Source organism: Electrona antarctica (assembly GCF_951216825.1).
Source record: "Electrona antarctica genome assembly, chromosome: 12".
Classification (NCBI taxonomy): Eukaryota; Metazoa; Chordata; class Actinopteri; order Myctophiformes; family Myctophidae; genus Electrona; species Electrona antarctica.
Window position 1 is genome coordinate 20,497,305 of NC_136793.1, and position 17,928 is coordinate 20,515,232.

General features: G+C 42.8%; 1 protein-coding gene across 3 annotated transcripts in view; it reads right to left on the bottom strand.

Moving 5' to 3' along the window:
- Positions 1-17,928, bottom strand: part of smarca2 (SWI/SNF related BAF chromatin remodeling complex subunit ATPase 2) — a 64,504-nt gene that overhangs the window by 18,146 nt on the left and 28,430 nt on the right. For all 3 annotated transcript variants that reach the window (XM_079516792.1, XM_079516790.1, XM_079516791.1), the window contains 7 exons: positions 14,284-14,397; positions 12,928-13,032; positions 10,823-10,909; positions 10,258-10,304; positions 4,465-4,631; positions 3,159-3,322; positions 592-819 (listed from right to left, as the gene is read on the bottom strand). In XM_079516792.1, the coding sequence (XP_079372918.1) occupies positions 592-819; positions 3,159-3,322; positions 4,465-4,631; positions 10,258-10,304; positions 10,823-10,909; positions 12,928-13,032; positions 14,284-14,397 (912 nt within the window). The remainder of the gene's footprint in view (positions 1-591; positions 820-3,158; positions 3,323-4,464; positions 4,632-10,257; positions 10,305-10,822; positions 10,910-12,927; positions 13,033-14,283; positions 14,398-17,928) is intronic.

The window sequence follows — 17,928 nt, forward strand, 5'->3', positions numbered from 1 at the left end:
GATGATGAAAGAGCATCACGAGAATGTCCTATTCTTAGCCTCAATGTCTAATCACTGCTGTGCTGTGGCCATCATTCTTCTTTCATGTCTCAGTTCCAGCTCTTAATGGAAATATGAGACTGATTCTATACACTTCTATACAGCCTACAATTGCATATTGATTCTAACAAACACAAATTAAACATGCTGAAATTGATCACAAAAGGGGTCAATACTGTAATTGTAGCGTTTTATGTCAGTCCGCTCCCTGATCCCATCTACTGTCTCTGGAGTTCTACCATGTCAGTACAGACAATGTTGACACCTTATTCCTTTCTACCTTGCATGCAAATTATTTTATTAGACCTCGATAAACTAATCCTATCTGTTATAGGATTAGTTTATATATATATATATTAGAATGTTTTGTGTGGATTCGTTGATATACCTGTATAATGTGTTCTTTAAAGAAAATAGAACATGCTTCTCAATTATTCGATTAACCTACTGTACACAAGCAAAATGACTTTGATTATTGGTCCTAAATGTCAATTTCATTATATTTTCAGTTAATTGTGCAGCCCTTCAATCTGTTGCAAACTATGAGCCCACCTCGTTCTGTTCCTCGGTTTCCAGAATGGTCTGCAGCATGACACGACGCTCGTGGCTGGATGACTTCTGGTCGAACATGCCAGCCTGGATGACTTTCTGATCCACGTTGAGTTTGTACTTGGCGGCGGCCAGGATCTTCTCCTCAACACTGTTGACCGTGCAAAGTCGAAGGACACGAACCTCGTTCGTCTGACCAATGCGGTGAGCGCGATCCTGGGCTTGCAGGTCCTACAAAACAACCAGACAGTAATAATTAAATTAGAAATAAATGGCAGAACTGCAGGCATAATCATTTCATCGCAGGGTTTCATAATTGGCCAGAAAGACACAATTGGCTGGACATCTATCAAGTGAATATAATGCTGTGCTGTCACCTGGGGGTGACTGGGCTTTCTCAGTTTCTCAGACTTCTTTTGTAGCTCCCATTTCTTTTATAGAATGTTTTGCTTCAACAATAAACATAGTTGTTCTGTTTATGTAAAGCGCCTTTGTGTATCTATCCAGAAAAGCTATTCTGACTTGGGTGAGGAGACTGATAGAAGGACAGATAGCTAACCAATGCAACACTGCCTGCATAAACCGGGTGTTAAGCTACAGTACATACAGTAAATATTATAACATATTACTCAGCATACATAATTGAGCTAAACAGAAGATGTCCATCCTTGCTAATCAAACCTGCCGAGGTTTTCACTCCTTTAGACATATATCGAGTTTTGCGTCACGCAAGTCGATTGGCAGTTTACAGATGTCAACAACATCAAAGCGTTTCCTCTCTGCAGCGTTGGATTCCTCTCCTAACCTGGGCATTACTCTGCTTCCAGCCATGTTTCATTTCAGACATACAGAACTCTCATACGGTACCCCCTGAAGTATTCAGTTCAAAGACATTTTAACTGGAGGGGGATATAAACAGAAAGAAAAACTTCAAACATGTCTTCTAAGAGAGTACATGTTCTCTAGAGTACTAGGAAAAACAAATGTCCTCATATGACTTGATTTGTACTATACCAAAATAGCAGATCCAGGTTTTCTGTTATTTTCAGCATGCAACGCAACTAAGAATAATCCAGGTACTGCCAAGCAGCAGTTAGGGTGCTTATATTCTTTAAACTATAATTAATGCCAGTAGAGGTGAGACTCTTAACCCAATTTGTGCCGAAGACGTCTCCAGACGTTCTAGGAATTAAGGAAGACAATGGCGTGTCCATCCACCACTTTGGTCCAAAATATGCTATATCAAAGTATTGGTTGTAGAATTTTGTCAGAATTGTATTGAGAGGATGGCCCCTTGAGAATGATGCAGCATCTCATTTTAGAGGGGGTCCTATACATACAACTACAACATTACAGTGCAAGTACACAGTCCAAAAGACACATAGGTGCAACATGACATACAGTACAAATACACAAGACATACACATACAGTACAGGTACAGTTAGCTTGCTCCCCTTCTCCCGCCCACACCCCGGCCCCCGACTCATTTACATATGGAAATAATGGAGAGAACAGTACTATTACCTGTATCAAAGTTAGAAGTAAACATGTGTGCAAGCAGTATTAGAAGCATGATTGTTTGGAGATGTGAATACAGGGAAGTCCTGAAGCGGCCAAGAGAGGTAATTGATAAAAGCGGAAGATTGTTCCAGTCAGATGGAGCTTTGTAGTGGAATGACCTGCGTCCAGATTCCGAAAATATTCTGTTGGGAACAATACGATAGGGATGTTGTGTATGTCTCAGGTATGAAACAGTATTGTATAAACATGTATTGCTGTGTGCACCTATGTGAACCCTACTGTTATTGGTAACCCTATGACCTTTCCTCCTGTGCCACCCGTAGGCCAGAATGTCTGCTTGCCCACAAGATATTGCAAGATATAAACAGGCTTATTTGCCATGAAACTCACCGAGTGCATTCATGCTCCCCGGAGAATGAGCCTCAACAACATGAGTGACCAAGTGAGCTTTCCTCTAGCACCACACTCAGGCCAAAATGTCAACTTTGCACACAAGATTAACAAAATATGTGACAACAGGCAGATTGCAGGTGGAAGCCTCTACTGATACGAGGTTTCTCCCTCGAGCTTGTAGATCTGCTATTTTTGAGTGGCGCAATCATTCCAAGGAACAGCAATGTCCCTATGTCCCTATGTTACAATGTTTAGAGTACCAGTAGGGGCAAAAGTGGCGCTGTTGAGAGAGAGAGCGAGAGAGAGAGATGTCTGCTAAATGCTAATTCCCCCATACAGTAACTCTGTCATTTCTCGACCGTTTCGGACACGGGCAAGCTGGGCGCGTTCCTGTGGGTCTGGAAGTTCCGGGGACCCACCAGGGACCCCCAAACAGAGTTGCACCACTCAGTTCACACGGGTGTGATTTTTGAAAAATCTTGAACATGAAAGTTTGAGCACCACTGATACAGAAAGTAAACAACGTTTTTCAGAAAACTGTTTTTAGATTTAGAAAACATTTGTCGAATCGGCCTCAGGTCTTAATAGGTTCAAACTTCAAATCAAATTATTCATCGCTTGACCCTATGATTCAACCTTTAACTGACCAACTGACCTGATGTGGGTTCCAGTCGCTGTCAAAAATTACGACAGTGTCTGCAGCCTGCAGGTTGAGGCCTAGGCCTCCAGCCCTGGTACTGAGCAGGAAGATGAAGTACTGAGAGCCTTTCGCGTTGAATTTCGTAAGCAGGAGGGCACGATCGTCAGACTTGGTAGCTCCTAAAAAAAAAACATCAGGCAATATAATGTATACAATATCCTATTTCTGATGTCTTGCCCTGTTCACAAGGGCAATATATAAAGGAGCAGCGTATGTTTAACACAATTTGTAGAAGCAAATCAGCATTTTGAGTGGTGCAACCACAGTGGTTGCACCACTCAAAATGCTGATTTGCTTCTACAAATTGTGTTAACCACTCCAAGGAACAGCAATGTCCCTATGTCCCTATGTTTAGAGTACCAACAGGGGGTGCTGTTGCACCACTCACTTCAGACTGGTCTGGACTGCTTGCCACCGATGTTGTACCCTACTTAGATTAGATTTATATTAGATTTAATAATCAGGACAATTTATTGTCACTGCACATAGTGCAGTACAGTAATGCAGTAAATGAAAGAATAAATACAGAAAAAATGTACAGTATGTACAGTAATGTATACAGAGTAATACATAAATAGAATAAATAGTAATGAGTAGATGGTAGAACCAGGCATAATGATCTGAATAAGTATATGAGAAGAACAATCTGTACAGTGCAAGCAATGCATGATGAGGATAATATAAGCATATATACAGTATGCACACCCACCCACACATACCCACACACTCTAACATATAAGATATAAGCATGAGTTCAGATGGGTAGAGGGATGGAGGGACGGAAGGGGGTCAGAGTTCAGTGACCTTGGGGGGGTCAGAGTTCAGCAGGGAGACAGCAACAGTAAAGAAGCTGTTCCTGAGCCTACTGATAGTACACAGTGATATTGATACTTTGGAATGTCACCGTGTGCTTGTATAGGACCCAAACTCGAAGTTTGGGACTCCAAGGCAAGTAATCAAACATGACTAAGTCTCCTAATCTTCACGTTAAGTCATGGCACGTTGCCAGAGCTGGATGAGCCAACAAGCTGAATGATCAAAGGCTTCCCTTGATCTTTTTCACCTCAGTATATTAAGATAAGACGCAGACACCTACTATACATTTAGAGGAAAATCCTATCATTACCACAACGCGCGTATCTGCGTATCTGCTTCCAGTCAAAGCTGTGTGCCACCAAGATTTGTAGGAAGGTTTATCTCTACAGGGGGGTAGAAGCAGAGCACAGAACACTTTAAACTACTGATAATGTAACTTGCGCACCATCCAGACGCAGATAGCTGAAGTTGCGGAAGGAAAAGTAGTCCTCCAGGATGGTCATGAGAGTGGTCATCTGGCAGAAGAGGAGGACCCTGTGGTTGGTGGCCTCCAGCTTCGGCAGAATGCGGTCCAACAGCTCGAACTTCCCAGAGGCCCGATACAGCTCACGTCTGTGTGGACATGATGTGATAGTTAATATGCAGGGTATCATTGTATCTGTCCCAAGCTCCCTTACAGAACTAACATCAGTCACAATTAAATGGATGGCAGAGATGGAAAACAATTGTCAATTTAAAGGGTTAGTTCAGATTTCTGGCCTGGTTTTGGTGAATATCAAGTTCATTAATCCACAAAACTAGCGTTATTTGTATACTTATACTATCTATTTCTACCATATAGCACAACCCTCTTTCAACTTTGGCCCCTCTGTCACAAGAAACTATCTTTTTGTGCTGGTGCTGGCGTAGTGATACTGGACATTTCCTACAGCTTTAAGTCCATCAATCTGAACTAAGCCTTTGAATGTGTCAGACAATTGTTCAGAACCAGTCCCCAAACATTTGAGACGGTGTCGTGTTGTGTGGTTCTGTCACACAGCTCAGCTCAGCTCAGCTCAGCTCACACAGCTCAGCTCAGAATTTGATCAGTTCCATGTTTGTGGCAGGCAGGTTTCATAAAGGCATTACACATAAACCCTATAACTTACAGTAGTATCCTGGAGTCCCCAAAGGCTCCCACCTGTTTTCCACTCTACACTAAATATCTTTGGCGAAAATAGCAGATTTACGAGCCCATATGTTAGAAAACATGACACACTGTGAGCTTGTAGATCTGCGATTGTTAAGCGGTGCAACCACTTCAAGGATCAGCAATGTCCGTCCGTCCCTATGTATGTTTAGGGTACCACTACCAACAGGTGCAAAAGTGGCACTGCTGAGCTAGAAACGGAGAGAGAGTGTGTGGTGCACTGTTGTGCTAATTACAATGTGGAGCATGTGTTCATGTGAGAGACAGAGAGAGATGGAGGGGGAGAGAGAGGGAGTGAGGGAGGGAGAGAGAATACCACACTATTACTTGAGAGAGTGTTGTCTGTCACAACTTAGTTCACACGGGTGTGATTTTGAGTTTGTGGTAAGTCCTAATATTAAGGAAATTGTAATGTTGGAGGTGCATGTAAGAGACAACTACTCGCTAGCCTAGAAGCCATGATGAGCTTCCTTAGTGGCAATCACAATGGTTGACAATTCTGTATAATTTCGGTGCATCTTTTACACAGGCCTGTTTGGGCTACTGATATGACAGCTGTTATTCAAAGTTAAATCAAGTTGTTGCACCAGTCATCTGTCAGGTTCTTTGATAGGATATATTAAAACTGTTTGTTTCTTAGAATGATCAAGCCACCAGTGTGTGTGTGTGTGTGTGTGTGTGTGTGTGTGTGTGTGCGTGTGTGTGTGTGTGTGCCCAGGCTGCTTCCCACTCTGCAGTCCTGATTCTCCTAGTAGGACTAGTAACATGCCAAAGTTTGTGCTATTGCCATTGAGAATGCATTGGGCGTTTAAGTTAAATAACTCAGAAACTACAAATCATTTCAAAGTAAAAAGTTCCAGCATGTGTCTGTCTCCACAGTAAGCTGAATTATAAAATGTGTGAATAGTTTCTAGGTGAAAGTAATTTTTTGACGTGCCAATATCTGCCATTGAGCCCCATTGTGAATTTCTCAAATTTGAAAGCACTATATTTCTAAAACTATGAAACATTTCAAAGATTTATTTTCAGGCAAACATGTCCACCGTAAGATGAACCTAAATAGGTTTGAATGGGGTTTCTAGGTGTAAGTATGTAGGACTAGTACCATGCCAAAGTTTGTGCTATTGCCATTGAGAATGCATTGGGCGTTTAAGTTAAATACGGGGGGGACATATTTTGACAGCAGAAACTGCCTGTCATAATTTCTCCCTATTCCAAAGCCCCCCCAGGTACATTATATATTTAAACTATTTTCAGCAATGGTACACTTATTTTTTCAGTGGGTAGATCTTGTTGAGCTGGTCATTTTGAAAGTAGTTCTCACGTCATAAATGTGTGGGCACCCCTGTCCTAGACCTATTGGCGGCATTTGACACAGTGAACCACCAGCTGCTCCTAGACACCCTAGCTGATCTAGGCATCGGTGGGACGGCGCTGAAGTGGTTCTCCTCCTACCTCCAGGTTTCTTGGAAAGGTTTGCTATCATCCCCCCGTACCCTCCAAACTGGGGTCCCACAGGGATCTGCACTTGGTCCCCTCATTTTCTCACTGTACACTAAATCCCTTGGCACTATCATCTCGGCTCACAATATATCCTATCACTACTATGCCGATGACACACAACTGTTTCTATCCTTCCCCCCTTCTGCCACCCAGGTGGAAGAGCGCATCACTGCATGCCTGGCTGACATCTCACAGTGGATGTCTTCCAACCACCTCAAGCTGAACCCAGACAAGACTGAGCTTCCGTTCTTCCCAGCTAAGTCCTGCCCTATGCGGGAGCTAACTATCTCCGTAGACAACGCCCTGGTAAAGTCTGTCCCGACAGCCAGGAACCTTGGTGTTGTCCTGGACAGTCAGCTCTCGTTCAAAACACACATCACAGCTGTCACTCGATCCTGACCTGTAGGTTTACACTCTATAACATACAACGAATTAGACCGTTCCTCACCTAGGAGTCAGCCCAGCTCCTAATCCAGACAGTCTTGTCAAAACTTGACTATTGTATGCGGTGTCACTGAGCAGTATGGGTGGGAGGGTTGAGGGATTTCTTTCTATTTTTTTGTCTTTGTATTTTTTCTTTCATGTTTTGTTTTCTATAAAAGAAAAATGTATTTCATATCATAATGTTTGTTTAATAATTTATAATCTGTTCAATAAAAACCTATTTGACAAAAAAAAACTTGACTATTGTAACTCCCTCCTTACTGGCCTACCGGCATGTGCACTTAAGCCCCTCCAACTGATCCAAAATGCCGCAGCTCGCTTGGTCTTCAACCAGCCAAAATTCTCACACGTTTCCCCCCTTCTCCGCTCCCTCCATTGGCTCCTGGTTGCTGCCCGCACAGAATACAAAACTCGGATGCTGGCATTCAAAGCAACCAAAGGTATGGCTCCCCCATATCTTACAAGTATGATCGTACCCTACAAACCCTCCCGCGCACTCAGATCAGCCAACGCAGGGAAGCTGGAAGTACCTTCACTAAAAACGCCGGGACAACGCTCCACACGTCCCAAACTCTTCTCCCTTCTGGCTCCAAAACTATGGAATGCACTTCCCATCACAATCAGAACTGCAGCCTCACTCCCAATCTTCTGCCGTAGTCTGAAAACCCACCTCTTCAGACTCCACCATGGCCCGTAGCACTTGCCCTAGCCTAGCCCCTTAGATAGCACTTTATGTAGACTTAGATAGTATTATAAACAGACTTATAGTTTGTTACGTAGACAGCACTAGAATTGCATTTTATGTAGTCATAGCACCTTATAGTACACATGTATAATATATAATATAGTATAGTATGTATAGTTTACATAGATACTCCACTGTTACGTTCTTAGCTTACGCATGTTTCATGATAACTACTTTTTATATATGTGATGTATGCCATGATTTTTGTTATTGCTTAATGTAAATCGCTCTGGATTAAGAGAGTCTGCTAAATGCCTAAATTGTAAATTGTGTGTGTGCACGCGTGCGTGTGTGTGCGCGCGTGCGTGTGTTTGTGTGTGCATGCGTGCGTGGGTGGGTGGGTGGGTGGATGTGTAAAGTACACAAAAAAACATCTGCCAGTTCCATAAAATCATGACATACGCCAGCAGTCTTGCCGACTGGGAGAAGATAAATGGCACCATGGAACAGAGCTGTCACAAAACCATTAAGAGGATAAATCTAATTTACTAGAAGCTCCCGCAGATCAAAAAGTTCTTAATTTATGTTGACAGGACAGGATGCTCATACGGCCCAGAAAGCATAGTCCCACATCGATTTCCAACAAGGTAATCACTATGTATGAATAATTTTACATAACATATTTGTAAGTTCAGTTACTGAGCAACAAATGGAGAACATAATGTTTTGTTGCGGTTTCAACCCCCGGAAATGCTGTTGCCGTCTAAACGGAAGGCACATCTGATATTTTCCCTAGAGACTGTTGCCGTGTAAAGGTGGCCTCATACACACTCCCACTCCCACAATTGACCAAAAGCAGTTTGCTTGTAATCACTAATCTGGTAATTGTTACTTTTAGATTAGATGTGAAGTCTAGTTGTTTAAGGATTCAATGTTGAATCTGATGACAGTGTTGCAACATTCAAAGGAAAAAAGTATGGTTGTGGCCATTGTGCACAGAAACTCATTATTTCCTAAGTTTCCTGCACAAGAAATTATGTCAAATGATATCTTACTCAAGAGCCAGAGATGAGAGAAGAATAATTACATCAAAACACAATTTCTATAATGAAACATCTTCTCTGAAACGAAGTCGGAAATACTACAAACACTGATGCTGTCACATATTCCGAACGAAAAACATTCTGCAAAGGAGACATGAAGGATATACTTATTGTTGCTGATCCTCTCCAAGAGGCTTGGGGAGCCTTATCGACAAGAGTTCAGATCGACACGATGGGAACTATGCACTAAAACCAATTTCACAAACCTTTTTACCTTGTAAACCTGTGATGTGACAACAAAGCTGTTTCTGATATTTGACAGCTGAGAGGGAAGGCGTAGAGGGAGCAATTTGTTGCCCAGCTCAAAAATTGCTTAAAAGTCAAGTGTATCGTTGTTATTATTTCCATGGCCATCTCTGTACTTTTGTCTACTTCCTAGTTCCTACTTCACTTTCTATACTGAAGTGATTGCTTTGAACTTTTCAAAGTATTAAAGATAATCAGGGACAGTGAAAAAAATCATCAAACGGTCATTAGGTTGGAATACTTCTGGTATTTGAGAAATGCCAGCTCTCATCCTGTTAAACTATGATAAAATCAGGTCATTCATTGGCATGGAAGACATTTGTTTTTAATGGTGGCAGTGGCATTTCTGCGTGTACTGGCACCCTAGACCAGTGGTTCTCAAAGTGGGGTCTGGGGACCCCCAGGTGTCCTTGAGGGGCTTCCACAGGGTCCCTGTAACAACATTTTTTATCAAGCTTAGAGCCAAAGGTGCTATATCGCAGGTCATAATTTGTACCCGTAGGATGCCAAACCAGCGATATTGCAGCCGCAGGTCATAAGCTTTATATCAAAATCAACCGGCTAATGCTGAAAATAAACCTGTAGCCCTGTCCAAGTTGCTAGGCAATGCCTACGTCATTCCCAGCATAAGGAGGAATGCGCGTACATGCAATAGACCCATTCAAAGCAGAATCTTTGTTGCCCTTTCTCTTTGAAAAATGGTGCAAAGTCTGTAGTTTTGTCCAATCCATCCGACGTTTTAATGTGAATTGTGATTTTAGTAATTAGTAATAATAACACATTTGGCTGACCGATTGAAAGACTTTTAAACCCTTTTATCAATTGTTTGCGTACACTGTACTTTGGCTTTGTTAGCAGTATTAGAAGTATTGTAACTTTACGCCAGTGGCATTTCTGCATTAATTACATCAGTGTCCTACATATTCTTAAGAAATCCTGGAGACTGGGAATGCAGCTACTGTATACTGGCTCTATTGTATTCTTTAAATCAAAGATTTGCAGCAGACATGGACAAGTCTTGCCACAGACACATGTGTGCACAGAACCTTTTTGATGACCCTAACTCACCCACTGATGATACCATTTGGATAACCCAAGTGCTCAGCAAAAGACTCCTGGAAACAGAGAACAATGAATAAGTAAAGAAGGAAGGCAATGGAATTTGGAAGATTTAAGCCTCTTGTTAAAGGTGCACAATAGATAGACAGACTAACGTTTCGATGTCAGTGGTACATCTAGAGTTAAGTGTATATATATATATATATATATATATATATATATATATATATATATATATAGTGTGTGTGCTTGTATATGGATATAATTTGAGTATTTAAGTGCAGTATGGTTGCATTTGCTATATATATATATATATATATATATATATATATATATATATATATATATATTAAATAGCCAATAGCCTATTATGACATTCCCAGAATAGAGGCACTAGGGTTCATATCCCTTAATCTAAATTAGAAAAGTACATTTCATTTACATGATCTGGACATTATCAAGACTGGGAACGGAAAATGTATTAATAATGATTTTGAGCTACAACTAATGATTCTCTCAGTATGTCACAAACATCTATTGCATGTACGGTATCAACATTCCAAGCACCACCCACCTCAATGTGCTGGAACATGTACGGGTGGTTGCAAATCTTCTTCAGTTGCATTATGGTGTTCATCAAGGTCTTTGCTCCACCTTTGCCCTGCAAAGAATAACCAGGGTATAGAATTAGAAACAGGAAATGAATGTCCTATCTGCAATCCAAACATAATCAACATTTTGTCGTTGTAAAATACATTTTGGACAATATTTGTTTCGTTCTGCTTGGCCAGGAGCATACCATTACAAGGGGAGGAGGTGTTTCTACCGGCGGCTGCTGGCCCAAATTGATTCGCATTTTGCTCACACTTCTACAGGCTACATTTGAAGAGTTGAATTTTCGATAAGGTTGAGTATTATTTTGCAAAATAAAAAAATAAAATCATCGATAGATCGCCTAATAAAAATATTCTGCGATACTCATCCAATCCACGATTGCCGATATATTGGCATCGTCAACCAACCCTACCCACAGGCAAAACACAGTTATTTTATCCAGTGCAACCTTAGTCTGGATGTATAGCATGAACCTGTGAACAGCTCATAGTGGGGCTTGAGAGCGCCACAATGATGCTGTTTGCAGATACATCCAGCCGTTGCATGAACTTGTGCATTCAATCTTAGAAGTGCTTTAAAAATGCTCACTCCAGCAGTGAGAAACATCAGACTATCACTGCCCCCTCTGGGTTTTTAAAGGAGTATTCTTATTGCATCAATTTATATGCAACTTGCAACCTTTGCCTACTAGATTTCTCATAAGATGACCACAGGTGGGCAGTATAGAGCGGTGTGCAATATGCCGTAAGGCTTAAACAATGACACTTTCACTTTAGTAGAACAATGACTGAAATTACAAGCAATAGAGTTTGCTAAAGTATACAACTTTCGGCACTGTCAAAATATCATTATCGTCACCATCATCAGACATTTGATCAGTAACAAAGTGACCATGGTATTTAATTATATCCCAGACCTCAAGATTTAATAATTAATAAATAAAGTTTAATCATTTAAACACAGGAAGGTTAAGGCATTTAGTTATTAAAACACAGGGCGGCTGTGGCTCAGGAGGTAGAGCAGGTCGTCCAATAATCCCTGGGTCGGCGGCTCGAATCCCGGCTCCTCCTGTCCACATGTCGAAGTGTCCTTGGGCAAGACACTGAACCCTACATTGCCTCCAATGAGTCGGTCGGTGTGAGCTTGCCACCATTGGTGTGTGAATGTGGGAAGTGAGGACGCTGGCGTTGACTGTTCACCGCTTCACCTCCCAATGTATGAATGAATGAACCATTGTAAAGCGCTTTGAGCACTTGGAAAAGCTCTATAAAATGCAATTCATTATTCATTCATTATGGTGCTAGCATTGTATTTTATATCATGTTGCACACCATACATAGAGCACTATGTCAAGGAGCTGTTGTAGACCAGCACTACGGGGACTGAGGACCACCAGGTCATCTGCATACATGAGGTGGTTCACATTGTTAGTGAAACATTGGTTTCACTGACCATGCATTCAGTATTACAGGAACCCTATGTAGCAGTAGCCTCGGTCCCAGGCTCACTTAACTGCGAAAAAGAAGAGCCTGGTCACAACCTAAGGCAGAGAAGCTATCGAAAGGCGGGACTTCCGCCGTGTCCCCCCCGGAAGTTAACGTTTTTTGACCAATCGCAGCGTTGTGTTCCCGAAAATGTATTCCCGCTGAAATGATCATTGGGTGGGGACTAGTAAACACAGCCGCACCGCGTGACGTAGTTATCTTACACGCAACACTTCCGCCACTTCCGCTGATAGTCTTTTCAGCGTAGGTCTTGCCCAGGGTGATGTAGCAGACAAACTATCCATATATAAATTAAATACAATTGGAGACAGAATTCCCCTGCCTGGCACCATTGCTAACCCATATGGGGTTGATATACTCCCATTCCATTTGACCAGCATACCAGTAGGCCTGGACCCTCACAACATATCCAGCCACTCCTCTTTGCTTCATTTATATAAAGAGCTTTCTGTGGTTGACCCTATCAAAGGACCGGGACGCATGAATAAAACACATGAGGACTGAGGAAATCAATCAATTACATATGTTGAAACAAAATAAACGACGCTGGCGTCGTTACCTTCTTGTCCTTCTCTGAGCCGTCGGTGAGGAGGATGCCTTTCTGCATGTGGCGGTAAAGCACCTTCTGGATGGCAGACATGTCACACTTGATGACATACTCCACCTGTGAGAATAGCCGCGACAAACACAAAAGCACCGTCACATGGAGGTCAAAAGCACCGTCACACGGAGGTTAAAAGCACCGTCACACGGAGGTGGCCCGAATTCCCACTACACAACACATTAAACCATTAAGACCTGAGGCCGATTCTACAAATGTCTTCTGAAAAACCCTATGTTGCTATAATCAGTGGTTCTCAAACTTTTTCATGATGTATTTTCCCCCCAAAATGTATTGGCCGCTGACGCGTTATTATTTATCCCACCGCAGTTCTAGGAAAGCCCTGCTGTGATTGGCCAGTAGTCGTTGTGATTGACAGTTCTCGTTTTTGCGACCAGTCATTACTCCTACAACTACAACCTATCTCAAACCCTCACCCTAAACCTAACCTCCCACGGGGCAGCACACCTAAACCTAACCTTAACCCATGTCTAACCAATGTCTAGTCATAAACTAAGTATGCACCCCCCTAAACCTAACCAGAACGGCCTAACCTCAGTAAAACTATGCCTTCCCGGGAGCCAATCAGACACATTGTGAGGCGGGTCTACCCTAGAACGTTGGTGGGATTCATAATCACGCGCCGCTGACCCCCATCTCAAAATAATTTGTTCCAGGGACCCCCAGAAGCAAAGATGAGTTAAAAATGTGCACTTTAAGATATGATCACGATAGATCATATCACGATATGATCATATATATATATATATTCAAAGATTTGCACACATTTTCAAGATTTTTCAAAAATAGCAGATCTATAAGCTCACAGCGCAGCACGAAGTGACGTTGTGAGCTTGTTAGGCATGTAACGATATAGCGTGATGGTCGTTATTGATGCTCATTAATACATCAAGGAAGGCAATTATGTTTCTGCACTGTCAAATAGGTCTACATCTATCCTAAGATGCCATCAAAGAAAAGAAGAAATGTTAACTCGAGCTAGGTTTAAACATGAAAGCATTTAAGTAATGCTACTTTTGCAATGTAGTTAAATAAAAATTGTGAAAAAAGCTTGGGGGGAAGATAAATCATTTGTCTGGAAAATAATTGTGTTAAAAATATTGTGAAGAATCGTATCGTGAACCTCATATCGTGATACGTATCGTATCGTGAGTTGAGTTTATCGTTACATGCCTAGAGCTTGTATATCTGAATAGCCATCCCAAAAGTCAAAAATGACACAGATGCTTTCCCGGTTTTAATGGGTTAAACCATGATCCTGTATTGGCGCTGCAAGCTTGGTCATCGTCTCACCTTCTCTGGCAGCTGAGACTCCACCTCCTTCTTCAGTCGGCGCAAGAGGAATGGGCGGAGCACCTTGTGCAAGCGACGAATGATCAAGATGGTCTCCTCCTCATTCAGGTCGACCTGAGGTCACAGAAGAGATGGTTGGCATAGTTACTGCGAGAGTGACTTCCCCCCCCCCCCCCCCCTTTCTGAATTCCAATAGACTTTTTCATATCGTGTCAGACAAGAACTATGTGCCAAAAGTCAGTTGATTAACTGACTGCGAGATAACGCTAATGTTACTGCCGCCGAATTAGTAACATTTTCGCAAGAAACAGACGATACAGAGACACCTCCCCAACAATATCGCCGAGACAGTTTGTTAATTTTTGGACCACAATTCATATATGAAACGATTTTAAAATTACCCAATGTTATTCTCCATGAGAAAAACCTCTGCGACCTAGGGGATGAACGAGTGACGTCAGGACTTTGGTACAGATTTCACCGGTCTGTCCATAGTAGTTCTGACATTACTTAAACGCACTATAGTATGTTTTGCACCCCGTCCGTCCGTCCGTCCGTCCGTGTGTGTGTGTGTGTGTGTGTGTGTGTCCATCCATCTGTCCGTCTGTTCTCCGGCACCGTTAACCTGGTCGATCCCAAACTTTGCACACACACTCCCTGGATGCCAACGATGAACCTCTGCCCCAAATTCTCCAGAACAAACTGTTATAGCGCCTCCAGGAGGCCGACTTTTGTAAAACACATTTTTTTATATTACTCCTCCAGATTCTGTCCAAAAATCCTGCAAATCCAGTATCTATATCAGACCTGGGCATTGTACGGCCCGCGGGCCAAATACGGCCCGCCGGCTGACTCTGACCGGCCCGCGAAAGATTACTTGATAATTAGAAAATAAAACATAATTTCCAATTACCTTATGGGTGGACTAAAACGGCATTCCTTTTATTTTGAAGCCCACATGTATTCCCACAGTGCACGCAATCTGTAACTGATTGCGTGTGATTGACAACCTCCTCGCTTCCTTAACGTCTCGCTTCCTTGTCACCCCTGAACATGAGCGATAATGCCGGCCCATGCAAAAAAAAGAAAGGTGGATGCCAAATGCAGAGGATTCAATCAAATATGGACTACTACATTTTTCTTTACTGAAGTCAAAGGTAAACCGGTGTGTTTAGTTTGTGGAGAGCATGTCGCCGTGTTTAAGGAGTACAATTTAAATCGGCATTACGAGACGAAACATTCAGAGAAATACAAAAACTTGACTGATGCTGAACGAGCGCGGACATCACAAGATTTGCAAGCGAAGCTAGAGAAACAACAAGGCTGTTTTACAAAGCTTCACGAAGCCAGGGATAAGCCTTTCTCGGAGGGGGAGTTTGTGAAGGAGTGCTTGGTGGACTCGGCGCTAATATGCCCGGAGAAAAAAGAGGCGTTTGAAAAAGTCCCGCTGTCCAGGCGCACCGTGACGAGAAGGGTGGAGGACATCGCAGATAATCTGGAGTTTCAGCTGCAAAATGAAGTGGCAAGCTTTGACTTTTTTTCTTTGGCTTTGGATGAGAGCTGTGACATCCGTGACACAGCCCTGCTGCTCATATTTCTCCGGGGGATAACGCGCGACTTCAAGATTACGGAGGAGCTGGCAGCAATGCGGCCAATGAAAGGAACAACAACGGGGAGTGATCTGTTCACGGAGGTAAGGTAACCGCATCCATGGACAAGCTGGGACTGGAATGGGACAGGCTCGCAGGTGTCACAGCGGATGGTTGTCCAAATCTGACGGGGAAAAATGTCGGGCTTTTGAAACGTATGCAAGATAAAGTGAGTGAACTCAACGCAGAGCAGAAATTGGTGTTTATACATTGTATTATACATCAGCAAGCGTTGTGCAAGTCAGTGCTAAAACTTAGCCATGTTGTTGATGTTGTTACTAAAACAGTTAATTTCATCAGAGCACGAGCATTGAATCACAGGCAGTTTGTTTCACTTTTGGAGGAGGAAGAGAGTGAGCATAGTGACATCAGGTACCACACAGCTGTCAGATGGCTCAGCCTGGGCAAAGTGCTAAAAATATTTTGGGACCTGAAATCAGAAATTAAAGAGTTTTGTGAGATGAAAGGCAAAGCCATCCCAGAGCTGTCAGATGAGGACTAGATGGCAGATTTAACATTGCTGTTGATGTGACTGCACTGATGAATGAACTGAACACAAAACTGCAAGGCAAGGGCCTTTTTGCTCATGAAATGCATAGCCATGTGAAAGCTTTCATGACAAAGTTGCAGTTATTTTCAAGGCAACTGGGCAGCAACAATCTTGAAAACATGAAAACCTTGAAAGAAGTCAAACCATCAGCTCATCACCACCGCAGGTACTCATCCATGTTAGGAGCACTGCATGATGAGTTTTCAAGGCGATTTCAAGATTTCAAAAAGGTTGAGGATGAAATGCAGCTGGTTTCCTCTCCCTTTACCTGCAGTGTGGATAATGCACCCACTGATGTTCAACTTGAACTCATTGACCTGCAGTCTGATTCATTACTGAAAGAGCACTTTAAGTCAGCATCCCTGCTAGAGTTCTACTCTGCTCTCAATGAGGAGAACTTTCCAAACATGAGGAAACATGCTCAGAAAATGTTGGTTCTCTTTGGATCTACCTACATATGTGAACAAACATTCTCAGTGATGACATTTACCAAATCCAGATACAGATCCTCTCTCACTGATGAACACCTGTCAGCTTTGCTTCGCATCTCCACCTCAGACATTCAACCTGACTTTGATGGACTTGTTAAAGCTCAACAGTGGACTTTAATGTCTGTTTAGAGCACTTATTTTTATTTATTTGCAACCCATTTTTTCACCCAGTGTCAATTATCTAAAGTAATCCTAGGCGCTACACATCCTCTGCCAACCTGGGGGGGCAGCGGACTGACCTCATGCTCCCTTCTATGCATGAGGAGTCCAAGCTGCTTCTTTTCACCTGACAGGGGAGAGTTTCCCCGGGTGGCCGTAGCGCGTGGAAGGAACACGTTATTCCGACCAGTTCCTTTCCCCTCCCATCAGGCGCCCCAGCTGGCCAGGGGGAGGTAGTTTAGACACCAGGATTACTGCATGTTTTTTGTGAGGGTACGTACCCTAGGGGACATGGGGAGAACATGCAAACTCCACACAGAAAGGCCCTTTCGCCAACCCCGCCTCAGGTATGGGCACTGATGACGCGAAGGAGAGAACACACCCCCAGCACCCACAGCGTCCCCAGCTGGAATCGAACCCAGGACCTTCTAGCTGTGAGGTGACAACACTACCGACTGTGCCACCGTGCCCTGTTTAGACGTAAATCGTTTGCCAGCCAAGTCTATGGACTTTGTTTAGGGCCTTAACTCTTTTTTTCCCCAAGTCTGTATATATACGGACGTCGACGCTAGGTGGCGTCATATGCCAGGTCCGTATATATACGTACCCCAACGTATACTCCGTCTATATAATGGTTGAGGCCTACGGAAGCTTTTAACATTGGTCCGGTTCCTACAGCAATGCCCCACCGTTCCAACTATGGGATTGCAAATATAATCTCAGTGCAAACCAGTTGAAAGGAGGATTTTCAAACCTCTTTAAATCGGATTCTAGGATCGCTGTCCTTGGTGGATTT